Below are 26,704 nucleotides of genomic sequence, written 5' to 3'. Positions count from 1 at the left end.
TTTTCAGGCCCGCTATTGCTTCAAGAAGGAGCGGCCTTGCCCCCAAATGGTACAGGCAACTGTAGCTATAAGCCAATTGTAATAGAAAACAGGGCACGTTGACAGTATCGATCAACACGCGGCGCCGTGTTAAGTGCGGGCGCGCTGCTCGCTTGACATTTTTCTGCACATCCCGAGACCCGAAGGTGAGCATGGCCTCACCATATGAGGCATCGCCTTCTACATCGCATCGCTTGCTGGCACCTCCGACATCTTCGAGCTGCCTGCTTCGCTAGCTGTCGTCTCCATCTCCGTACCGAAAGTGGACCAACTCGCAGTGCGCGAAACCGCTTGGCAAGTGACACAAAAGCCAACTTCAAAGCGTGCCCGCGACGTCATATAGGGGCCGTCCGTCCGTTCTCGTGAGACACGTAACTGGATATACGATTGCAGTAAGTGTTTCCGGTTATTTCTTAATTTTTTACTCGTGCCTTTATTATTTCTTTTTCATATGATATTTGCTTTCTCATTTTCCTTTTATTACCATTTTCCCCTTCCACAACGCTGAGTAGCAGACTAGAACGTAGTTCAGGACGACCTCCCAGTTTTTCTCCAATCTCTCTCACACACATACAAAGCTGGAACCCGGACTGGTCCGTGGGATGGGGGGGGGGGGGGGGGGCTTGCCGAGTACTCTGCATGTCAGGGTGTACAAGAGCAGCTGCCTGCAATCGCGGATAGCCGATAGTGTATGCGGCTAACTGACGCAGCCTCAACGGATTCACGCGCCTCTCTTTGTGCGGTTCCCGTCGGAGGCTGATGAGTCACGCGGATCCGCGATGCCGGACCAAGCATCTCACCGGACGTAGGGGCATCGTTATGTGCGGCTCGCTTCGACGGGCGCGCGCGCGCGCGGGGGGTAGGACTCTGGTTAGCCGATAAGCGCTCGCACAGCACAGTAATACAGCTGAACTATGACTCGTATTCGGGAGGATGCGTTTCCGGCCAGAATGTAGCCCCTACGGCGAACGGAGAGTGCGTGGCTTCGAAGAGATGGGGGCAAATCCTTACGTGCGCGCTTCGATGCTCGTCGAGTGAAATCGCCTTGCACTCGATACACAGACCACACGAACCCCCCCCCCCCCTCCATCGTTAGTCTGCAATAAAATGAAAAAAAAAAAAAAGAACTACCACTCACTGGAGTTTGTTCACGACGGGCCAACAGTTCGGCAAACTTTCCGTCGCCAGAGCGACGCCAATGAGAAATTGACTCGCGTCCTCTTCATGAAGACATTCTAAAAGCCTGCAACTGGCTTCCGCATGATTAAAGCCTCGTCGTGCCTCGTTCATGTGCTAGACGGACGAAAACTCACAAAGACATGTCAGGATGACCAAGCGATAATGAATATTTCTCGAGAATACGTTCGAACTTCTTCGCCCCCTTGTCATGATACCAGGATGAATTCTCTACCAAACGAGGGATACACGAAATGCCACGCTCCCAAGCAACGAATAGCCACTACGCGACGCAACAGCTCGGCTTTCGCCCCTGCGCAACCTCGAACTCTCACAGAAGCGGGACACGGTAGGCATTCTCCTAACGCCACTGCAAAAGACACGGCACACAAGGTCTCCGGGAGAGCGTGCGCGGCGATTAAAATGACCCGTGGCGAGGTTCGGCAGCGAGGCCGCGCGACATTCTTTCCTCCTCTTATCGCATCCAGGCGAAACGCGGTGCCGATCGCGAACCGGCCGGCGTGTCTCGCGGCATGCCGCCGAACGGCGCATCGCCGACAAGAATGCCGCGACAACATCGGCCTGCGCGGCAGAGGGCTCCATCTTTCCGTTTCTTTGTTTCTTTCTGGAGTATTGGAGAACCGTCGCTACCGGCCGACAAGTCGTGTAAGAACTCGGGAGTAACCGGTAAGCACGTCGCGACAGCGTTCGAACGAGCGTGATCACACGTGGACAAAGTCGCAAGCGTAACATTCCGCCTCTACAACGGGGGATCACGAGGCATAGCAACTCTTCAGTGCTTGCTGGTACGTCTCGCAATGTTCCGATATGGCGAGAAATGACAACCGCAACATGACCAGGGAAGCCGGTGCCGGATAGTCTCACAGCAGACAGCACAATGACCGGCTTTCGGAAGTGAGGAGAGGAGTGAGGGGCTTGTTGGAAGAGAGAAACGTGAGAGCAAAGGAAGCGTTGGTCAGTGGAGGAGGAAACGGGGGATTAGATGAGAGAGAACGTACATGCAAAGCCGGTTAACAACACGCGGTCGCTCAAGCAAAACTGCAAAACTGTCCAGACGGGACAACACAACCGGAATTAAAAACAAGCAGTGAGCGAGGGGAGGCAAACTCACCATTTTGTTACTCTCTCTCCACACACTTCGCAGAAGCGTCGACTGTCAAACCGCAGCGAGCAGAAAGGGAATCCCCTCGCTTCTTCCACCTCCTCTCTGAACGTATCACACCAAGCAGAAGCCGGCGTCGCACCGCTCACGCACACACCCGCGCGCGCGCACCAGAAAAACAGAAAGAAAAACGCACAACGCGATTTCTATCTGTCGTTGGTCGTCTCGCGGGAACGAACCGCCGTTCCGAGAAAAAAAGCGCGAACGCACTGCGTTGCCAGAAGGCTCAAAAAAACAACACCCACACCGCTCGGTGTCGTCTGCTCCGTTCGAATCCTCCTCGGGTAGGTTGGTTGTTCGATGTCGTATGCTGCGGTTCCCACACACGGCAGTAAAAAATACACGGAGAAGGGTTTTGCGGCCTCGCCGGTATTTCGAAGCGCGTTGTTGAGCCGCAAACACGCTCGGAAACGCAACAAAAGCGAACAGTATGCCCTGAGCTATAAAGTATAAAGGCTCCTAGCGGCAGTCGCTTCTCTCTCCCGGTGAAAAGTTTTCAGCTGAACTCCGCGAGGGAAGGCGGGAACCTGGGTCGAGGTATGCGGGACTCGAGGAGGCGCTCCACATACAAAGAAGACAAGAACTGTGTCTCGGCACACCTGCAGCGTTCAAGGTCGCGCAGTGGGGACCCTTTCGTCGCTATTTCTCCCCTTGTAGCCTTCGAGGCAGGCGGGATCTCCTCTTCGAAGCACGCTGTTGACGACTGACGAGCACGAACCTTGTGGCAACGCTGGTTAAGTAGAACGCACGTTTGTGACCGGTCTCTCTCTCACTCGCGATGCCAATAAATACGACGACAAACACAAACACGCATTCACACGCAAACACCAGAAACAACACCGGGATCACTTATTGCAGTACGGGGTTGCACCGCCGACTCGAAATGGACGGAACGAGTCGGAAGCGAGCTCCGAGGTATGTCGGTGGGTTACAGGCCAAGTAGAAGTAGATAATCCGAGCCTTGAGTGCAGCTTCGTACGTTTCAAACGGTAGATAAGTCCCGAAGTCTTCAAAAGGAGATGAAAAGTGCGGTTCCCGTCTTGGCGATAGACTTTTGAAAAAAATCACGTCGACGTTCTTCGAAACGGCAGGTTGACGTCAGGCACCAGGAACGATGTCTTGAAGGAGCTTGTTGGGCCGGAAAACGAGCGAGACCGCTGAAGGGGGGCTCACGCCCAAGTTGTTCGCGCACAGGGTGTCTCGCGTGAGACGACTGTCTTAAGTGGCACTGCCGTTGGCGTGAAGAAAGATGAGCGGCCGGAGAGAAAAGAGGTGGATGAAAACAGGAGTGCGCTCCGAGGTGACGGAGTGTTTGTGACCGAGAGACGTTGCTTTAGTGGTGGGTGAAGTGGCGTAGGAAAAACAAGTGTGACAGAAGGGGGGATGGAAAAAAAAGAGCGGCCAGAGCAGCAAAGTGCTTGGCTGGCGCGCGTCAGGAGGAACGGAGCCGAGCAGACGAAAGTGTGCGCGCGCGCCGAGCGCGTCCGGTGTAGAGGGTAGGGGGCGACGCGAGCGCCGCGTAGCGCAGACTGGGCGTCCCGCGCAGACGAAGCAAAAAGAAAAAGGAGGCTCAGAAACGGCGCTCCACTAGCCTCGACGACAGGTGCCTCGCGGCCCTTTCCTCAGAACCGCTTCTCTCTCTCCTCGCATCTCGAAGAGAGTCACGCTTTCTCCATCACGGGAAGAGCAGCGCACGCGGGAACACGCTCCGTCGGACCACGCCATTGGACGAGCGGAGAGCGCATCGCTCGTCACGTGACGCAAAGTACGCCCGCGCTCACACGCGGTGAGACAAAAAGAAAAGCAAAGAAGGCGCGCGCGCGCTGCAACAACGGAGCGGCACGATGCAGCGGCGGCGTCCGGCGCGGAGCAACGCGCGCGCGCGCCAGCCTCGATTACTTCGTGCCGACGAGGGCCCGAGTCTTTTTCTTGGCGTCGTTATCGTTGCGCGGGACCCCGCCGCCTTTCTGGCAGCGTTACATGGCGGCGAGGCTCCCCTCTCCTCCACATCTCCGCCGCCATTCAAGGGCCGCCGCAATGGATCGGAGGCGCGCGCACAACCTTGAAGCTGCGCGAAATGACGGCTTCGCTCGGCACCGATGCGCCCTCCCTCGGCCTGGCTCTGCAATGGCTTTGCCGTTTTGTTTTTGTTTTCTTCGCAATGCTGGTATTTTCTTCCTCGACTCGGCAGACCCGTCCCGTTCCGCTCCACACGGCGCCACTGCCATTGGCTCGCCAAGAAGAAACCAAACAAGCAGCAGGTCCAGGAATGCGAAGAGAGCGGCCGCAGAAGCTGAGACGAGAGAAGAGGAAGAAGCCTGGTTTCGAAGGGGCGCAGAGTCCCTCTCCAATGGCACTTGTTGCCGCCAAAGAGGGAAGACGGCGTCCGCTCTCTCTCTCTCTCTCTCTGCTCCGTCGCTTCGAGAAGAGCGCCACAAGCGCACGCCGACCATTCTTCCTGCCATCAGCGCAGAGTCACGATGATGCGTCCAGTTGCGTGCGCATGACAGGGACAGTCCACCGCCTGCCCTCCCGTCAAGGTTCCTACGGAGCAGCCCTAATTACGCGGGCCATTCCAGTGGGGCTATGGATTCTTGCCCCCTTTCCCGCGCACCTTTCCCGCTCGCCACGTCTGGTAGGCGTTCCCACGTCGCATCCTCGAGAGCAGTCTTCTTCCCATTGTTCGGTGTATTTTTCTATTGGCCTCGGAGACTCCCTCCGCGCGACCTTCTCGAAAGGTTGTTCTGGTAACACCATACTAAACCAACCGGCTAGACCCGGCTATCCACTTTTCACCTTGTGTGTCACTGCACATAAAGCCTTCGCTACCGCTCGGCATCTTGGCGAGCGACCATTATTTATGCATTGTAGCCGCGTGTAACGCACGCCAAACAGGCGTACCGCCCCACGTGTGATGTCACATATTGCTGTCAACTAAAGCTGCCTAACGAACCTGGCGGCGCTGTGTTGTGAATCTCGGCGCTGGAGACTCCGGCAAAATCAGTGCGAAGCAAGAAAGCGGACCTGAGCTTGTGTCTGGCTGACGTCCGAGGCAACGTACGACGCAAATTCTGAGAATTTTAGCCTGTCAATACTTGTGAACGGTTGTAAGGGTCGCTAAGAGAAAGAAAGATTTCACAGCTGTTGATCCGATGGATGGCTAAAAAACTTGATCTGTTGGGCAAAACGTCACGGAAGTAGCGGCCTTAACCACTTTTGGCCCAGGACCGAGTGCGAGGGAAAATGCGCTCATCGATCATCAGGTGTGCGTCTAAAAAAAAAAAAAAAAAAGGAAAAAATCGACATCGCTCGCTTCGCTGAACGACGCCATCAGACCTCAGCCTGTCTTTCGACAAACAATAGGTTCACTTACATTCGCGCCAAATGTCACTTCGACGGAATATCAGTGCAACGAGATTCAGCGAGAATTCTGCTGTACGCGATATTCTTCCCGAGTCAGAAGGAATCGCTGAAAGTACGACTCCCAGCTGAACGTTCAAATGGCGAATCGGTTCGAATAAACGCAGCACAGTGCCATTATGCAGGCGCATCTAGACTTCTGCTGAACGTAACCGATCCTCCATATCGTTTTTGTTTTTTTATTCATTTCGAAGACTGCTAATTGCCAAGCAAGAAATACATACTATACATTTGGGTACAACTCCAGATAGCACAGGAACTTCAGCAGCTTTCTGTAATCACAGGTATCACGTCCACAAATTATTCCATTTATTCCACTCGGAAGATAATGACCGATGCGACCACTGTCGTGCCCAAACAGTCGGCTGGCCATGCAGTAAGGGCGGGTTTATCGCCCGTTTCGTGTCTGCGCCGTCAACTACGGATACCCAAATGCCGCAATACGTCAGATACCTGATCATCTGTGCCGTCATATGACAATTCACTCTCCCTCTTTCTATTCTCCCTTTCCCTTACCCCTAGTGTAGGGTAGCAAACCAGACGCTCATCTGGTTGATCTCCCTGCCTTTCCGTTCCTAGACTCTCTCTCTCCCTCTCTCTCAAAATAGATGCTACTGGCACAACGCACGCATCTTGGAATCTGCACTCGATGCTTTCATGGGACGTACTCACAAATGGAACTTGAGTACCTTGCGCACACGAGTCAATTGAGGCACAACGCTCACGTGATTCAAATAACGTAAGAGCCCGTTAGGGCATTACATCCCTTGTACATGCTGCCATATTCCCGACTCAGTAGCTCAACAGATTCGAGTTAATTAGTACGGTCAAAAAGAAAAATGGAGGACGCTTAATCTTCGCCTGTAAGAGTGGAACGCGACAGCATTAAAAGATCACCTATTGTTTCTCGCGCTTCCTGGCAACTGCACTCCACGTAGCCGTAATGTTTAACGGGAAACGCTGGCGGCGAACGCTATGCACGAAGGCGACCTTGGTAGAAACGCGGCCTCTTGCGAGGGCCGATCCCGGAGGTAGTGCACAGCCGCGCCGAAAAAAAAGATACTACAGTTTTCCGATACCGTGGCGCAATTTTAATGCATATTTAGGTTCTAGAAGACTTAATATAAAAGCCATGCGCTGTCGACGTTTCGTTTCATGACATTTGTTTGTGGGCTGTCACTCTCACAATACCGGGGAGTAACTTTTGTAAAGAATGGAAGACAAGGTATGAGCAGCTTTAGTGGTAGAATGGTGTGGCAATATAACCCGCACATACCGCATGCCATATATAGCGGACGTTTGATTTATTCAAACTCCGCAATCGTGTAACGTCGTGTTGCATACCCCACTTCTCTTTTCAGACAATCGAAGCTAAACATGGTATTGGTTCGAGCGAAGCGGAAGTGCAAATACATGGCAGGTATGTGGCGCGGCAGAAAGAGCACCGACCACAAGAACACAAAGTGCGTAAACGCAGCACTGTCTCCTCAGTAATCACGCAAAGACACATGCATACGCTAAAGGGTCGAGAAGGGAAAAAGCCCACCGAGAACCCAAAATAAGGTAAGCAACCAGCCGTGTGGAGAAGCGATTTATAAGAGTCATTCACTGTGCCCTCGAGATGTAGCAAGAAACGCCAGCTCCTTGTCAGCAGCGAAGTATACTGACGCCACGCTTACGCGCAAAAGCACATAAAACGCATAACAAAAGCGCTGCAAACAATCAGCTCGAATTACTGCAACAGATAAAAGGTATCAAGCAATAAAAAGGCAGAATGCCGAGTGAAGAAAATTCCAGGGGTCTCCTCCTTCCAACGGGGGGGGGGGGGGGGGGGGGGGGGGCAAGGCATCCTGCTTGCGGAATGTAGATTACCCCTTCTTTCGACCGGCGATCGCCTCCGAGGCCGAAAGGAGCCGTCAAGATGCCGGTCCTGACGCGAAAGGGTCCGCCCAACAGAAACCAGGGAAGATTGACAGGCGCGCCGCTTTTGTTGTTACAGATCGGCGACCCCCCCCCCGCCCCCCCCCCAAAAAAAACCGTAGAATGGTCCGGCTGGATGCAATTTGGCATACCTACCAGTTTCTCGCAAAAAAATCACCAGAGAGAACTGCGGCACCGCGTTCGTTCAACTACAATGTGAATGTGTGGGGGTAGTAGTCGCATTTCTCTAGAGCCACTACAGCTTGTAACAACATCAGCCAAAGACGTCACAACACAGGGATCACTGTCATTTGGAAATCGCTTAACTTCAATTCGTTCTCGTGTCGTACTTGTTTTAGTGCGAAAGCACTGCTATAGCCTACCAACCTGTATTTCGCCTCTGCGTGGAGCCTCCTCATACGCGGGTTTCGCGTGCACAGCCTCTTTCCACTCAAAACGTCCACGTGCTTATGTGTAAAATAAATGTGGAAAGCGAATCGGCCGGATCGTCGCCGGCGGAAACGTCTAACGAAGAGGTTCCAACGAGCTCGGCGACAGAGGCAGCGGGTTGTCGACCGACTCCTTAGTCCGGATCACAAGTCCGGATCACAGACTGCGACTCAATCCGGTAGCTTTCAAATAGCTGCGGGCGTTTCACACCAGCATCGCAAGGCCAAAGAACACGTCTGTCTTTGGCAACGGCTGTGACGGGCATCTTAAAGCGGGACTTGATCGCCAACCTCTTCGACTTTGCGTGCTCTGTGTGTGACGCACGGTGGCACAAGGTCTTGGGACTGCGTCGCTCTCCCCCACTCGCCATGTATGCGACCTTGGCTTTGACCTTTCCCGACGTTGAGCTATTCTCTTCTTTCTAAGGTGTGTAGGACGCGTAGGTCTTCGCTCGCCGAAACTAAAAGTGCCTTTGTACTCTGCGAGTAATGGGTATAAATGTCCGCCCAAGCCTGGCCACCTCCCTTCGCTCAACTGAATAGCGGAGCGCGCGATTTCAAATCGCGCACTCTTCATGCAAATGCGAAGGCTACTCTAACACTGACCAGTCAGTACAGGCGTGAAACTACAAACGCTCTTTGCGCAATCCTCCTCCACCGAGCAACCCTGCATGCATTATGCAACCCAGTGTGCATGACGACTGTCTAACAACGACGTCGCCACTGCAAATTATTTCGTTAGCAAATCGGTCAAACAACGGCCTAGCAGTGCCTAACTTGGTGCAAGAAAATGGCTAATTTGGTCCAACAAAACGTGCCTTCGCACGATATTCCTCGGATTTGCGTCTGTATGCTTATTATTTGTCATTATTTTGTAGTTACGACCAGCCTTGCATTTATTTCGTGCAGGTACGCTTGTTCTACGTCACAAGGTGTTTCTCCCCCCTACTATGGCGTTAACAAGCGATCGCAAGATTCATAAGCAAATGCGTGGGCTTCAGACGTGGGCTTCACATTTCTTAATTTCCACGAAATCAAGTTTTTTTTTTCTCTAAACAACTGAAGGAAATATATGACTGCGCACATGCATAGTCACCGAGTTGCATTTATAACGCAAAATTTTGCTTCGAAACTAATTGGCGAAGTCACAAACCCGTTTTCAAGCAACAAGGAACGACGCTGAGTCAAATGAAATCAGTGTACTATGTGCCCCAACGCTGGCTCAACCGGCATACTTCTAGCCGGAGTAGACAGCAGCACCAAAGTTCCCCTCCGAGTTCCTGGCGCATAACACCACCGCGGAGCAGTTTTCGCATCTGTCCATCTGAGTGTACTTCGAAAGGCGAAACAAGCCGGCGGCAATCTATGTGCCGGTCCGAGGAAAAGAACCGCGCCGCAAATAGCCTCGAGTCAGCGACCCACACGCCATGGGCAACGGTTGTTTCGTTTCCTGTATGAAAACCTGGGCGCCAAGCGAATGCATACCCCCGTCGTCTGCCAACCTCATTCGCGCGGTTTCCCTTATTCAAGCGAGGATTCTTTCTTTCTTTAAAGCAAAAAGAAAGACATATTCCAGAACTTACTTTAAGCAATCTGAACCACTCCCCCCCACCTTACAGCCGGACGAGGCAACCTTCTGGGACTCCCGCGCGTTCCCAGTTCACCACGCAGATTTCTCTTTTCTCAGTGTTTTTTTTTTTTTTCGTACTTCTGGAGCGGGCAAGATTGGACAACACGTTTTCGACACGTGTCGGGATTTACTACGCTGTCCACCATTCACAACACATACGAATGACGTTTCGGCACTTCCGAGTACGCGAAGTTGCCTCTTTCAAGCAGGCTGCTTGCGCACTACGAAACAAGAGGACAGGGTCTCTTTTCCTCTTTCTTTTATTTCCTCACTTTCAAGCGTGCTTGAAAGAAAAACAGTCTTAATTTTAACTGCGGCACACACGTGATGGTACACTCCCGGCGAAGCGTACGGCTGGATCCGCGCGAACAGGGAACGCGCGCCCCGGCCGCGAATGCAACGTTTCCCTTTTCTCGGCACAAAGGGGTGGGGCTCGGACGATCGCGGGCAGCACCCCCACCCCACCCCCCATGTCTGGGCCGCAAACAAAACGAACCAGGGGCCTTCACCCCCCCCCCCCCGCCCCCTCGCTCAGCCTCCGCAGTGGCTCTTTTGGCGGCGCGAGAAGAAAGCACCACGTGGAGCGACTCTCGAATCGAGAACTATGCAAGCACAAGTATAAAGAAAAGGCTCGCCGGGGCAATCTGGCGCGCGCAAAGCGGCACGCGCTCCCCGCGATGCGCGCCGCGGGCAAGAAAAGCAAACGGGGAGCCATCTCCGGCCGGTCGCAACAGCGAACAGAGGCCCGGCTTGCACGCGCCTCGTACAAGGCGGCGGCGGCGCGCGCTCGCGAAACGCCAGACCGAGAGTCGTTTTAGCCAGACCCACCCATCTTCCCTACCCTCGTGTAAACACGCACGCACGCCCGAGATCCAGATGACGCGCCGTCGGCGGTGCAGGAACGCGAACTAAAAAAGAAACACGAACTGCGAAATACACCTCGGCGGGCGCATAAAGTCGCCCAAAAAGCGGCCAGGAAGAGGAGGAGGGGGGGCGCCGTGCGGTATTCAAAATAAACACTCGGCTACTGCGCCACGGGGGCGAGCACAGCGCAAACGAAAAAGAAAACTACAAAGAAAAAAAAAAAACGCCGACAGCGTACCATGCATTGGGTGTACGCTAAAGAACCCCCAGGCGATCTAAGTAAGCCCGGAGTGCCATACAGTACGGCGTGCCTCGCAATCGTATTGCGGTTTTGGGGACTTGAGACCCCAGAATTTAATTTAACCGGAGGCAATCGTGGAAGGCCTTACGGGGGATGACTAACACATCACACCGAGTGAGGACGGTGCGCCTGCTGATGTTCGGTTGCGTGAATCTCACTGCAGTTCCGACTGTCGCTTCACCAGGAGCATAGAGTTTCTCACTACATCACCTAGGGGGAAATCTGGCGCTGCTGCGCTGTGGTATGCATGGGAATGCCGGTATATTGTGACTTCGGATTGGCATCGTTCTCGGAGAGACAGGACACCTTGAAGACTCGCTTGGCAAGTACCGTTCCGTCTGTCACAACGATTCATTTTCTACTAAAACAGTACGTGAAAAGCGGTTTTAGCTTTATTATTACGCGAAAACATGTTTTGTTTAACTATGAGAACTTGTTATTGCGTGTACGACTATATGTTACGTAAAAAAGTATCAGCGGGCCGCTAAAGTTGGAGCACACACTACAAGGTTCGCGCTCGCTTTGAAACAGTTTGTCGTCTGTTCTTACTGCTCTTCGCTTGGTCATGCATTGCAGGTGAGTAAAGATGTAATATGCGAGAATGGAAACATTTTACGAAGGTTTTACTTTGAGAACGCGTTATTTGCGTAGCCATATCCACGTTTTAGACGAAGCCTCTTACAACACCAGCCAACACGAGCCTCGCAGACACATATACCGTCATTCCCATGACGGCACGGTGTCCCCTTAAGAAACTCCCATAGACGGTGGCGCCAGATTTCCCTCTAGGTGTTATAGTAAGAAACTATGACCACGAGTGCCGCGGAAACGCAATCACGTGGCTCTTGTCTCGTCGTGAACGCGCAGATATTCCTCAAAAAGAAAAAAAAAAGGGGGTGCACGCAGTTTGTACAGAACCACCATTGGCTCAGTTGAGTATCGTCGAATTCAACGTGGACGAGCGCAAGAGGTCGCGTGTAAACGCGTGTTCAGACCGAGAAGCCTTGTAGCGAACGCGACTTCTGCGGTCAAAAGCGCCGATGGGACCGTGCCGACATTCCAAAAAAGGAAAAAAAAAAGAGAGAAAGAAAGAAGGTAAGGAAGAGAAAGAAAATGGGCGCGACTGAGTGCTCAGAAGAGGTGAACGCGACGACGTCCCCGGAAACCCAGCGGGCACGGCGAAAACCCCGCGTAGCCCTTTCTCCGGCTCCCCGAACCACGCCTCATACAGCGCAGACCTTGTGAGACGAAAGCCAGGGGGCCCCGACCAGGCGCATTTCGGGCTCAGCCGGCCGCGGGACCGGCGGCTGTATAACGATCGGGAGCCCCGCAGAGGCAGTGTAAACAGGCCGGGTCCACTCCTAGACTACCAGACGCCCGATGCCCCTTTCGGAAAGCCCCGAAATACCCCGATCGGAGCCGGCGTCCGCACCCGAGGCGCGGCCATACAGGGGCGGGGGGGGGGGGGGGGGGGGGGGACCGTGCGCCGCGAAGCGTGGCCAAACGACGACCCAGTGTAAACAATCCCCGGAGTACTATAACGGCGGAACACAGAAAACGCGCGCCGAAGGAGAGAGAGAGAGAGCTATGCGAACACACGGCCCGTTGCAGTAGAACTGAGCTACAATATCCCCGGGTTGGGACTCCTCGCTTGGCATAAAGGCATGCCCCGATGGTCCGCTGGCTTTCCCGCGCGACAGGCCGATAAGCGTGCCCGTAACGTGCCCAGACGGCAGAGAGACGAACGGCCACGGACGAAAACGCCGAAGAGGCAGAGGCTTCTTTGCCCAGACGGCGTTTCGAAGATCGCGCATATCCTGGCTGCTTGTTGATGTTGCCCCTCACCTTTGACACCGGAAATCTACAACAGCGGGTCAAACGCGTCCGAGCTTTGCTGGAGGGGGGCCTAACGTCGCTCCGGGCACAACATCGCTAACGAACCAACCAACCAACCAACCAACCAACAAAACTGCGGGCGTCGCCGGGCCTTGGATACGATGCTGAAGGCAGGAAGCAAAACTGTTGGCTATTGTATCCCAGCCCAGCTTTATTCCACAAGCTCTATCCCGACACCTATGCCACTGATTCTTGCAGGCACTGCAATGACATCGCTAGCCTAGACCATATGCTCTGGCGTTGCCCCTCGTTACGAGGCACAGAACAAATCAATGAGGACAAGTGGCTCTCCGCTATCAAGAGCCCCGATGCCGGGGCGCAACTATGGGCTGTCCAGAGGGCCCACGATGTGGCGGTAGGGCATGGCCTGACTGTCCCAACGTGGGAGCGGCCCGCAGCGCGCTGAGTCGCGTACCTCAGGACCTTCATTAAAGTTTTGCATCCATCCATCCATCCATATACCTCGCACCGCTGCGCGCATTCCGACCAGCACCCGGCGCAGAAGCTAAAAAGAACACCGCGGCCACTTCGGCGACGTGTTTCCCGTTAGCACACAGCAAGTTAGCTTTCACCAGCAGCAAACACTGCGAGTGCCGCCGCAGCAGCACCATTTCAAATCTACTGCTTCGTTCTCCCACGAGCCACCAGCGGATAAATCCCTGCATTTCCTCAACGTCACGTACGCACGGAATATTTAAGGCCTATTAATTAACAAACTGAGATACACGGTATCACTACGTGTCCAATGGCTGTGCGACTAAAACATTCGCCGTATACGGCTAAATATGCAGCTATGCCAGCAGCAGTCATCTCAAGTCTCGTTTCAGATTCTGACGAACACGGCAAAGCAGGCAGCTTCGCCAATACACCGTCGCAGTATAAAAAAAAAAAGAAAGAAAAAGAAAGAAAACACGATGCAGGCTACTTTTGGCTGTCCAACCAAGATGGCGGCAGAGCAGAATGCTCGAAAGCTGCACCGGAAGGTCTGCTGTGCACAAAATAAACGTACTCGCACTTGCTTGAGCGCTCAATGTAAGCTGCGTTGTGTTTATTTCTTCATAAGTTCGCACACCCACATGCAGCAATATCTGCTTTTCTGACGTTTTTTTTTTTTCTCCCCTCTAGTCGACGCGAGGCTGCGTCAAATCGAAGAGAGGTCTAGGAAGCTTACCGGCAAGTATGCGGCTTGTAGGGTGAGCAACACAGCAACAAAGAACGTCAAGTGGAAAGTGAGAGAGGCTGAAATAATCTCATGGGTGGCGGCAATGGAAAAGAAACCTGCCATGAGTAACTACTTAAGAGGAAAAAAGCAAATCAGGAAAGAAACAACTTATGATAACTCAAGGGGAAGCTCATTACTTTTCGAAGCGAGATCGGGATGCCTTAGAACACGCACCTATAAAGCGAGATATAAGGAAGAAGAAGCATGTGCTTGCTGCGGTAAAGCTAGGGAAACTATGGAGCATGTTTTATCAGTATGTGATGACGTCTACCCAGCGGTCGATTTAGGCACCACTGGCCTCCTTGAAGCCCTTGGTTTCAGCGGGAGCAGGGGAAAAGTAAACGTGTCCGCAATAGGGACTAGTAAGAGGCGATTGGAAGATTGGTGCAAGAAAAGTAGGGAAATGACAAAAAAACGGAGACGTAATATGGAGTCAGAAAATTTGGTTGTGGGAGTTCGTAGTTTTTTTTTTTCTTCTTTTTAGCCTAGACATGACATTAGGCAGTATAATAGCAAGAGCTTGGTGGCGCAACCCGCCGCCCCTTTCCGAAGGCAACGCTCATAACACCATCCATCCACCCGTCTTCCGAATGCGTTCAATTTCGAAGCCGGCTAAAGTAGACTGCCTTAAATGCTGGTCATTACTAAAAAGACACCCAGTAACGAGATCTCGTTCCACCTCCCCGCGGGTCACAAGTCGCATCAACCGACTCTGACGGGAATCCCTGGTTCCACAGCGGGGCTTTGCTGAGACGTTGTTGAGACGGCTTCCGAGACCCACGGCCACCAAGCTCCGACGGACGAATGCCGCGTGGCGAAATCGCCAGCTCCGCTCTCTCCACGCCGCCTGCGGGCAAATCTCGACCGCTCCAAACGGCGGAAGACGCACCGCTTTCCAAACGCTACCTCCCACGCGTTCGCGTCGGTCCATCAGCGACCACTGGCCGGTGGGCAAACACCCATCAAAAACCCATCGCGAGGGGGCGAGCCTCCCGCGGTGTCGTCCACAGAGCCTCGCCTCGAATGGTGCTACGAACGCAGCCGTCGCCCGCTCCGCCCACAGAGTGGGGGCACTGTCCGAGAAGAAGCGAACTTCAAAGGCAGTTCCACTCGCGCGTAGACTTGTTGTTGTTGTTCGTCTGTGGAACTGTGACGCAATGGCTGCGCCGCGTGGAAAAGCTGCGATGCGCTGCTGAACGTTCTTCATATCCGCTGGGCCCCGAGGCCGTCGAAAAACGCACTCGAGAAACGCCGAACGCGCGCACAGGCGCCGACTGCACAGTCAAAGTGAGCCCGACGAGTACCTTCTGATGAACAAACGTGACTGCACGCGCTGTGTTGGCAACAATGCAGCGTTCCCCCGCAGTGGAGCGCATGGCTTGGTTGGGAGACTTTGAAGCTGGACAGCGGGCAGCCAGGGTCACCATAGCGGAGGACTACGTACGGATTAGTCGCCACACGGCGTTGTCCGGCGCGCACCGATATGACTTCCGTACGCGACCGTTTTCCGCCCTCGTCGTACTTAGAGTCGCCGCGATTGTCGAGTCCCCGCGGAGGCGCCTTGGAAGTGCCCGTCGGCGGCTAGGTGACGCGAAGAACCAGTCCGGATCACCGCAGCTAAGCAGCGCTGCTGCCCGGTCAGCTTCCGGCAGGAGAGAGACCAACCGACAAGGCGCATGCGACTGATAGCTGCCTAGCGTCCCGATGGCTGGCTACGACGCCGGTTAAAACCGGCGCTTTCTGCAGCCGGTACACAGTGCCTGGAGTACGTATTCTAGGCACTATTACCGGCGGCCACTCGTCGTCAGCGGATCAGGGAGCGCATCAGATGCGCCACGCCGTGACCACACCTCTTCGGCACGGCGCCGCTCTCCAAGCCTCGAGCGCCAGATATTAGCGCGAAGCGGCGTTTTAAGAGACTCGCACTCGATTCGGAGAGATGGGGGGCAGGAAATCGCCCCGATGCACCGCGGCCGATACGCCAGCGTAGCGGCCGGACCAAACAAAGCGCGCGCCCGAAAGACGGGGGGGAAGGAGGTGACCGCGCGCTGGTGGGGAGGGAACACGGGTGAACGTTCGTGGCCAAGGTCTTCCTCCACCCTGGCGGCCGTACCCTAGGCAAGCCGCGCGGCACACGTGACCGCCATCGACGAAGAGTGCCAGGTTCCGCGCGCGTACATTTGGCGAGCGCGACATCAGTGCGATCCAGAAAGCAATATTTTTTGGGGGGGATGATAACGATAGTGATCTATGGGTGGAAGCAACGCTTAAATGTCTGCGGGTGCGCGAATAGTCTAACCTTTCGAATGACGAGTCGAACACGGCACTATAAAATTGTGTCTTCGAATCCAAGTCACTATTCGTGAATACGGTACGCGTGTGTGTGTGAAAGAGAGAGAGAAGGAGAACTTGAATCGCCAACTATAGGCGCAATGAAGCATAAAATTGGAGCAAGAATACGACAAATTTTGTGCCCATGGCCATAGCAGACCTAGAAGTTGCGTAATCAAGCGGGCTACGTCGCCCAGTGAGCCAGACTTATCCCTGTCAACCCCTGTCATGCGCTTTCACCAATAAGTTGAGCGTGAGAACAAATCGCTCATTCGCATCTGATGCTCCATCTGCGCCTTTATAATCAAACACGCTCTAAGTAACGTGCGTTCGACATGCACTTCCTAACGCTTTCAATACAACAGGACGTGAAGTTGGTTTTATAAGTAATGGTGACAACGGTACTTCATTATTCGAAAAATATTTTCAAAATTATTCAATTCACTTCCAGCGGTATTCTCGATGCTTATTCGATTCGGCATCGAAAATTACTATTCCATACCGCTAGATTTTTCGAAACATTGATAGATGTATACTTGGAAATTACTGGAAGGCACACAAAGAATCCGACCTGACCACAGCCGCGTCCTCCTAGCCTGCTAGTCTGCAATTGGAAAGGGGAAAGACTAGGTCAACGGGCGGTGAGGACAATTAGGGGCGTACGGCGATCGGAGCAGTTCCAACTTGTCTGTGAAACAAGCTCGTCCTTCCCGAAGGCGAAGCCAAAAAACACGGCTCGTAAAACAGGTCTTCCTGCACTGCCCATTCGATTTCTTTTTTTTATTAATCCGAGCAAATTGGCTTAGACACTCCAAAACGTTCAACTGAAGTAGTTCAAACTGTTTAGCGTTTCGCGAAAATTATCGAACGAAGCCTAGGCCAATAAGCGTCGGCACCTTCCACCGGGCAGGAAATTCTCAGCCGGCGAGGTAGGCGCGCGCGCGCGTGAAATCCTGTCTCGGTGCTGCTGCTGTCTCAGTTACGAGAAAAACGAGGGAAAAAAAAAAAGAACGCGGTGAATCGTTCCACATGACAGGCACTTCGCACGCAACCTCTTCAGCCCATTTTTTCCATTGCCACGGGCAAATGGAAGCCGTGTGCGACACGTTTGCCACGATCTGCCAACGCGAACCCTCATCTTCGCTGGGCGCGAATATCAGTGTTTAGAGCGCTATTCCGCTTACATGAGCCTCTTTCTCGTGCGCCGAGTAGCCGGCTCATACCGGCCTCCACCGCGGCGCCGGCACGCTCAAAAAACGTGCGGTGCGCGCCAGATAAAGGATCCGAACGTCATGACGCCGTATGCACACGACCACCCCGGGATGCTGGCCTAAGCTGACCGGATTGGAGACGTCCGGCAAGGGCACGACGAGGCTGTTAACCAAAACGTGGCGGTTTACTTTCACGTTCAAAGGTGCGAGAGACGACGAAAGGCAAAGGCCGCTCGATCGTGCAAGCTAGCAGGGGCCCTCGAAAAAAGCATCAGTTCCTTAGAAAGCAGAAGTCACAATATTGCGCTAATCTCTCTCTCTCTCTCTCTCTCAAGCGGCGTGGTGAAACTGCCGTGCAAATGCGGCCCGGCGGTGCCGAGGGACCTCGTTCCAACGTCTACGACAATGGCTTGACAGCGAGCAACAGTTCGTCACAAACTGCACCCCCAGCACGCGGAAACAGACCCTGCAGGTTAAAGTCCTCCCTTGGAGGAGGAGGGGGGGGGGGGGGCTACTTTAATCACGCGGAATGCCGCACTTCTCTACCACGTTGCCTTAACAAAAACGCCCGAACGAAAAAAAAGGTACTTACCGGAACGTAAATTGGTGCACTTACCGCCACCGTGGTTGTTCCTAAACCGCATTCTTTGGGCGAGTGGAAACGCCATCCATCGAGGTTGACATTTTATTACTTGCGAAAGGGTGTACATTCGACACGGTATGGAATTCCGGCGCTTCCGCGAGTGCATCGATCACGCATGCGATAACAGTAACGGGCACGTTATAGAACTGACCCACCTTCGACCGACGACAGCGCGGCTCAAGAGCTACGGCATTCTCCGCTGCCGAGCACAAACGAGATCGTGGGTTACGACTCCCTTCCGGCGGCGAATACGCTTCGACGGGGACGAAATGCATTCTCGCGTAACTTAGGCGCACGTTAAAGAATCTCTCGGTTATCGAGATTAATCCGTACCCCCCCCCCCCCCCCCCCCGCACTACGGCGTTCCTCATAACCCACAGTGTATACTTTCGGAACATTAAACGTCGCGAGTCGATGAATGAATCTAACAACGAATCAACCAATTACTCTGCAGTTCAATTTTACCGCCTGTCGCGTTTTTTCTTTATTTTCTTTCTTACGTATACCTTCGGCACAATGCCCGCGTCCCCTGGCTCAGTAACGTCGAAGATTTGTGCTCGTTGTTTGTGCACGATTCGAAACGCAGCAGCGCGATAACGCGCACTTCTCGTTCGTAATAAAGCTTCCCCCCAGAGTCTAAAAAGCGTGTCCTCGTCCAAAGCCCCGCTGCTACATTCCGAATCCTCAACGACCACCGGGGCGACAACCATGAGGACGGAGCGAGGGGGGAGGGGGGGAGAGGCACGGGCGACCAAAGGCCGGCACACGCGAGCCGTGGCCGCCCATTTCGCGCAATGGCCGGCCGTGGAGGCGACTGCGAGCGACGCGGAACGGAGAGGAAGTCGCCCGCTGCCTCTAGGGCGGCCCGTAAGAGAGAGAGAGAGAGACGAAAGAGGAGACTAACTACTCGGGACAAGAGGGGGAGACACGCTCCACCAGGCAAGCAGGTGAAGTCGCGGCTCGTTACGTTCGGTAGGACGACGTGTGGCGAAGCACGCTGCTGTCCTGCATGGGAAACTAGCCGGACAAGCACGACTGCGAGCGGGGAACATGCGGGGCAGCCCCTGTGCGTGCGGTCGAGAGCGCGGGCTCTGTTCTATCAATCGCCTCACAACAACACCGAGACCGACAAGTAGCGCGATTGTCTTGTACGGAGCAAGGATGCGACATCTTGAAACGAGCAGGGATCGCCCCTATCCAGTTGACACCAGTTAACCAAAGCCCTCCGCTACCACGCAACATTGCATTTACAAACATACCAAAAAATATGACGCCACACCTACATGACGGTCGACGTCAAGCGCAAGCAAAATATCACCACATAGACAGGAAATGCATCACGATATACACGGACGCCACACGCTCTGACATGGGATCATACGCGTATTGTTTTGATCCGCACCGATGGTACGATCTGTTGGGAACTCGGCGCTGACGCCCGTGGTTGTACCTGGGTCGCAAGCCCCAAGGGTAGCGTTGGCCTGGCGGCCTGGGGTACAACTGGAAGCATCCGAAGGTCCCGGCAAAGCATGAGTCGACTGGTAACAACGAAACAACTTGTTTATTTTAACATCGCAAAGAGTTGCCGGTCAGGTTTGACCGAAGTAGAGAGACGGGAGAGCACTTCACTCAACAGAAGAAATCGGAGCCCTCCTTTTGGCGTCCGGGGGCAGCTGTTTTTATACTCTCGCAGTTGAGGGCAAGAAGGAACCCCTCAAAAGACGAGCACGTGAATGTACAATGGGCTAATGGTGACGCACACTGTCGTAGCGATGCCGTAGCACCATGTCGTGGCGCTGCGCACGATCTCGTAGCACCCTGTCGTGGCGCTGCGCACGATCTCGTAGCACCCTGTCGTGGCGCTGCCGGTCGGACACAATGACTGTAATGAGAGGATGGTCCCTGCTTTGGCATCGCCTGTTTCGGGCACAATGACTGGAACGAGATCCCTGCTTTGGCATCGCCTGTTTCGGGCCCAATAACTGGAATGAGATCCCTGCTTTGGCATCGCCTGTTTCGGGCACAATGACTGGAACGAGATCCCTGCTTTGGCATCGCCTGTTTCGGGCCCAATAACTGGAATGAGATCCCTGCTTTGGCATCGCCTGTTTCGGGCACAATGACTGGAATGCGAGGAGGATCCCTAGGCGGTCGCATTGCCGCAGACGCGCCTGGAAACACCTGGCGATGAGTGTTGCGGCGACGACGATCGGGCCAAAATGTCTGCCGCCCCGCCGCAGTCGCGCCGGCAAAACCACGTGTCGCAGGCGAAACGCAACAGACCGCCCCGCCGGGGGAAGGAGATCCCGATGGACAGGGGACTGCATCCGCTGTCCGGAGGGATGTCGCTCGATGATGCTCATAACCGAAGTCGGGCGTCCCTTGACGTTTCTTGAGCGCAGCGCACAGAGAAGGCCTCGTTCTCTCGTTCAGGTTCGCACGGGACACTGCAAAGTGACTTCGGGAGAGTTCACATTTTTGTTCTCGTTCCCGGCAAGCGTTAGAACTACGCTGAAAACTCAACCGCTCAGTCAGCAAGCACGGCACAACCCTCACTAAGCCCTGCCAGGCTCTTTCCCCTTTTTATACCACTGCCTAGTTCCTTACAGTAGTCTAGCATCACTCAGAACGCGTCCACAAATTGAAAAATTGCACTAGAAAGCATATCATCACTTTGAAACACTAAACAAAAGCAATATGTTAAAAAAAATCCTGCCTCAGGAAGAAAAACATCAGTAACAAACAATTTTGAGGCTGATTCCTACGTTAGGGGCTTCGACTTAAGCCATCGGCGTTACCGTTGAGACTCCCCTTTTTGTAACGCACCTCAAAGGAATATTGTTGTAAAGCGAGGCTCCAGCGCAGGAGGCGGCCATTTTTGGGAGAGATGGTCTGCAGCCATTGGAGAGGGCAGTGATCCGTCTCAATGATAAACCTCGAGCCGGCTAGATAGCATGACAATTTCTGAACGGCCCACACGAGACACGCACACTCTTTCTCGGTGGCGCTATACGCCTGCTCACGACTGGTCAGCTTACGACTAGCATACAGGACGGGGTGTTCTACTTCTTCATTTTCCCGTTGGCACAGTACAACGCCCATGCCTCGCTCACTAGCATCGCACTGAACAATGAACTCTTTTGTATAGTCTGGCGATCGTAGCACAGGCTGGCTTGTTAGGGCACTCTTTAGGGCGCTAAAAGCTCTTTCCTTTGTCTCGTCCCAGACGACTGTTTGAGGCTCTGTTTTTCTTAGAGCATCCGTCAGGGGAGCCGCGATATCAGAGTACCTAGGGATGTACCTCTGATAGTAGCCGGCGACACCCAAGAACGACCGAATATCGGTCTTGGTGCGCGGTTGCGGAAAGTCTCGCACAGCGGCCACTTTTATTTCAGAGGGGCGGCGACGACCCTGACCAATCACGTGACCGAGGTAGACAACCTCGGCCTGTGCTAACTGGCACTTAGGAGCCTTGACTGTCAAGCCCGCTTCGCGCAGGCGGGTTAGCACTGCCCGCAAGTGTGCCATATGCTCAGACCAGGATGCGGAGAATATCGCTACGTCGTCTAGATACGGTAAAGCGAATTCTTGCTGTCCCCGCAACACTTTATCCATGAGGCTTGAAAAACAGTATGGCGCGTTCTTCAAACCAAAACTCAACACTTTAGGACGGAATGTTCCCATTGGTGAAATGAACGCCGCATACCTACTAGCCTCTTCTGTAAGTGGAACCTGCCAATAACCCCTGACAAGATCTAGGGTGGAAATAAACTGAGCGCTACTAACTTTCTCAAGGCGCTCCTCGATGTTAGGGATCGGATAAATTTGATCCTTAGTGATGGAATTAAGCCTGCGGTAGTCGACGCAAGGACGAGGTTCCTTGCCCGGTACCTCAACTAAAATCAAAGGGGAGGTATAATCACTCTCACCTGCCTCAATAACACCGAGCTGTAGCATTTTCTTTACCTCAGCCTCCATAATATCGCTCTGGCGGGGTGACACCCGATACGCCTTGGATCGTACTGGCTCTGTGGAGGTAAGTTCTATATCATGAGTAAGTACAGAAGTCCTACCAGGCCTCTCAGAGAACAGACCTTGAAACTCTTGTAATAGCTGGTGTAGTTCGGTTTTCTGCTCAGGCGACAGCGGTGCTTTACTGATAAGGTCACCAATGACTTGACCGGTGTCTTCCCTGTTCGTCACTGAGCCTAGTCCCGGAAGCTCGACCGGAAGCTCTTCAGGAGCGTTTACCATCATGCACACCACTGCTTCCCGTTGTCTATAAGGTTTGAGCAGATTACAGTGGTAAACTTGCTGTGCTTTCCGCTTTCCTGGCAGACTTACCACGTAGTTAACGTCCGACAGTTTCTGAACAATTCGTGCTGGGCCCTCCCACTGCACGTCTAGTTTGTTGTTTAGCGATGTGCGCAATATCATGACCTCATCGCCAACCTCAAAACGACGGGCCCTGGCTGTCCGATCATAATAAACCTTGGCCCTCTGCTGGGCCTTTGTCATTGCTTCACCTGACAACTCCTGTGCCCTTCTTAAGCGTTCGAGGAGCTTAAGCACGTACTCCACCACGACTGGGTCGTCGCCCCTACCTTCCCACGATTCTCGAAGCATGCGAAGCGGAGATCGAAGCGAGCGACCGTACACCAGTTCAGCTGGCGAAAACCCCGTAGCCGCATGCGGCGCGGTCCTTAAAGCAAACATCACCCCAGGCAGACACAGCTCCCAGTCAGTTCGATGTTCAAAACACAACGCTCTCAACACGCGCTTCATGACGGAGTGGAGCTTCTCAACGGAATTCGACTGTGGGTGGTACACTGAGCTGTGTAACAGCTTTACCCCACACCTTTCGAGAAAAGTTGTCGTCAAAGCGCTAGTAAACACTGTGCCCTGATCTGATTGGATTTCCGCAGGAAAACCAACTCGCGCAAATATGGACAGTAGTGCATTAACTATCTCAACTGAGCTGAGTTCTTTAAGCGGCACTGCTTCAGGGAACTTTGTCGCTGGGCAGATCACAGTCAAAATGTGTCTGTACCCCGTGGCTGTTACCGGCAGAGGTCCCACAGTATCAATAACGAGCCGTCTAAAAGGCTCCGTAATGATAGGTACCAATTTCAACGGCGCCCTCGATTTGTCCCCTGGTTTGCCCACCCGCTGACAAGTGTCACATGTCCTCACGAAATGGTCTGCGTCCCGAAAACACCCTGGCCAATAGTACTCTTGCAAGAGACGGTCCTTAGTTTTCTTAACTCCTAGGTGTCCGGACCACGAACCCCCGTGTGACAAGCGCAACAGATCCTGACGATAGCATTGAGGCACGACCAGCTGATCGAACTCCACTCCTCGGCGGTCTAGATACTTCCGGTACAGGACTCCACCTCTTTCCACAAAACGCGCAGTTTTCCTGGCGATACCTTCTTGGACATTGCAGCGCACGTTTTCCAGGCTGCCATCCTTTTTTTGCTCGGCTATCAAAGCCGACCGGCTGACTTTTAGCAACCTATCAAGTCCGTCTGACGTAGGCGCGATGAGCAAATCAGTAGATAGCTCTTCTAACTTTCCCGAATCGGGATTTCCCTCTCCAGTATCTGGCGCCTTCAACGCTACAGACTCAATTTTATTCAGTTCGGGCGTGCTCTGAATATCAGCTTGCTGCGCCTCTGACCCTTTTTCGTTGTTTGATAACGTCGGCCCCGCAACTACCGCCTTTGCAGCGAGCTCCCGAACCTTCGATCTGGTTAAGGCCTGAACACTAGCTTCACCAAACAAAAGCCCCTTCTCGCGCAGGAGGTGATCGGACCTGTTTGAAAATAGGTACGGGTACTGGGGTGGCAGCATAGATGACACTGCCGCCTCTGTCTCAAGCGCTCCGAAAGGTCCTTCAATAAGCACCTTTGCTACTGGCAGACACACGCTATGAGCTTCCACGGCTTGCTTGATCCACGCGCACTCGCCCGTGAACATATGGGGTTCTACGTAAGACGGGTGAACTACATCCATCGTAGCTGCGGAATCGCGAAGCACTCGGCACTCTTTCCCGTTTACGAGGAGGTCTCGCATGTAAGGCTCGAGAAGCTTCATGTTCTCGTCAGTGCTGCCTATTGAAAAAAACACAACTTTTGGTGTTGTTTCCGGACACTGCGCCGAAAAGTGACCCGGCTTCTGGCACGTATAACAAACGCCCGCTCGCCTCATCTCGAACCGCTTTCTGCGTTCGGCTTCGGCTGCCGCCGTCTCCTTAGGTTCGGTCGCACTGCTTCCACTCGCATCCGCACTACGCGTGTTCCCCTTTGCTCTCATGGGTGTGAACTTCGGCCTCTCAAACTTCGAGCCAAATTCACCCTTTTGACCGTCCTTAGCTCCGCGAGCTCGACGCGTCACAAACTCCTCGGCTAGCTCAGCGGCTCTAGCCACCGTACTCACGTCTGGCCTATCCAAGACCCAGTATCGCACGTTCTCCGGTAACCGACTATAAAACTGTTCTAGCCCGAAACACTGCAGAACTTTATCGTGGTCACCAAACGCTTTCTCTTCTTTGAGCCACTCCTGCATGTTCGACATAAGCCTATACGCAAACTCTGTATATGACTCACTTCTGCCTTTCTCATTTTCCCGAAACTTCCGACGGAACGCCTCCGCAGACAGCCGGTACTTTTTTAGAAGACTCGATTTCACTGTGTCGAAATCCTCTGCCTCCTCTCTATCCAAGCGAGCGACTACGTCGGCCGCCTCGCCGGGTAACAAAGTGAGCAAGCGCTGTGGCCACGTTTCCCGAGAGAACCCCTGCTTCTCGCACGTTCGCTCAAAGTTAACCAGGAACAAACCAATGTCCTCTCCAAGCTTAAACGGCCGCATCAGGTCAGTCATTTTGAACAATACGCGTTCTCCTGCACCGTGTGCCTGACTTCCATTACGAGCGCGTTCCATCTCTACCTCAAGACGCTTCATTTCCAAAGCGTGTTGACGGTCACGCTCTTGTTGCTCTCGCTCTTTCTGTTCTTTACGTTCACGCTCTTCTTTTTCTTTTTGCTCTTTAAGTTCGCGCTCCTGTCTTTTTGCAGTCTCCCTCTCTTCAATAGTCTCAAGGCATTCCGACAGCTCGTCATCCTCAGCCTCTAACTCAAGAATAGCCTTTAGCAGTTCTGGTTTTCTGAGTTTGTCTGAGACATCCAGACCCAACTCTCTTGCAAGCTCCAACAATTTCGGTTTGCGCAACGACTTCAAATCCATGGCTGCTCTGAATGCTGCTTTCTCTACTGCTTACTATTGTCTTGCCGCAACTAACCCGGCAGCAACGACAACCACAATTACCAGCTCTGTTTCTAACACTAACAAAAGCCTGGCAAAGCTCAGAAGAAGAAAGTCCCGCACTCACCAAACCTCGCAGGCAGGAATTCCGCGCAGTCGTTCCGCTGCAGGCAACCAGTCGTCACACAGGGCTCGTTGCACTGCTCCCGGATCGTCGTTGAGCTGCTCAGCATACAGTCAACTGCATCTCTTCGCTGCTGGCCTCCGTTGTCGCGATCCCACCGCTGCCACCAGATGTTTTGATCCGCACCGATGGTACGATCTGTTGGGAACTCGGCGCTGACGCCCGTGGTTGTACCTGGGTCGCAAGCCCCAAGGGTAGCGTTGGCCTGGCGGCCTGGGGTACAACTGGAAGCATCCGAAGGTCCCGGCAAAGCATGAGTCGACTGGTAACAACGAAACAACTTGTTTATTTTAACATCGCAAAGAGTTGCCGGTCAGGTTTGACCGAAGTAGAGAGACGGGAGAGCACTTCACTCAACAGAAGAAATCGGAGCCCTCCTTTTGGCGTCCGGGGGCAGCTGTTTTTATACTCTCGCAGTTGAGGGCAAGAAGGAACCCCTCAAAAGACGAGCACGTGAATGTACAATGGGCTAATGGTGACGCACACTGTCGTAGCGATGCCGTAGCACCATGTCGTGGCGCTGCGCACGATCTCGTAGCACCCTGTCGTGGCGCTGCGCACGATCTCGTAGCACCCTGTCGTGGCGCTGCCGGTCGGACACAATGACTGTAATGAGAGGATGGTCCCTGCTTTGGCATCGCCTGTTTCGGGCACAATGACTGGAACGAGATCCCTGCTTTGGCATCGCCTGTTTCGGGCCCAATAACTGGAATGAGATCCCTGCTTTGGCATCGCCTGTTTCGGGCACAATGACTGGAACGAGATCCCTGCTTTGGCATCGCCTGTTTCGGGCCCAATAACTGGAATGAGATCCCTGCTTTGGCATCGCCTGTTTCGGGCACAATGACTGGAATGCGAGGAGGATCCCTAGGCGGTCGCATTGCCGCAGACGCGCCTGGAAACACCTGGCGATGAGTGTTGCGGCGACGACGATCGGGCCAAAATGTCTGCCGCCCCGCCGCAGTCGCGCCG

At 53.7% G+C, this 26,704-nt stretch overlaps 1 protein-coding gene across 4 annotated transcripts in view; it reads right to left on the bottom strand.

Moving 5' to 3' along the window:
• The window catches only part of heph (polypyrimidine tract-binding protein 1 heph), a 185,701-nt gene that overhangs the window by 66,637 nt on the left and 92,360 nt on the right, over positions 1 to 26,704 (bottom strand). Inside the window, exon 1 of one of the 4 annotated variants that reach the window (XM_075673065.1) lies at positions 2,348 to 3,859. The exons of the other annotated variants lie outside the window; for them this stretch is intronic. Coding sequence (XP_075529180.1) covers positions 2,348 to 2,350 — 3 coding nt within the window. The 5' untranslated portion in view covers positions 2,351 to 3,859. Of the gene's footprint in view, positions 1 to 2,347; positions 3,860 to 26,704 lie in introns of those variants that run through there. 4 annotated transcript variants of the gene reach the window in all.

Source organism: Dermacentor variabilis, chromosome 10 (assembly GCF_050947875.1).
Source record: "Dermacentor variabilis isolate Ectoservices chromosome 10, ASM5094787v1, whole genome shotgun sequence".
NCBI classification, from domain to species: Eukaryota; Metazoa; Arthropoda; class Arachnida; order Ixodida; family Ixodidae; genus Dermacentor; species Dermacentor variabilis.
The sequence above is the reverse complement of the archived record's forward strand: the minus strand, read 5'-3'. Positions and strand labels throughout refer to the sequence as shown.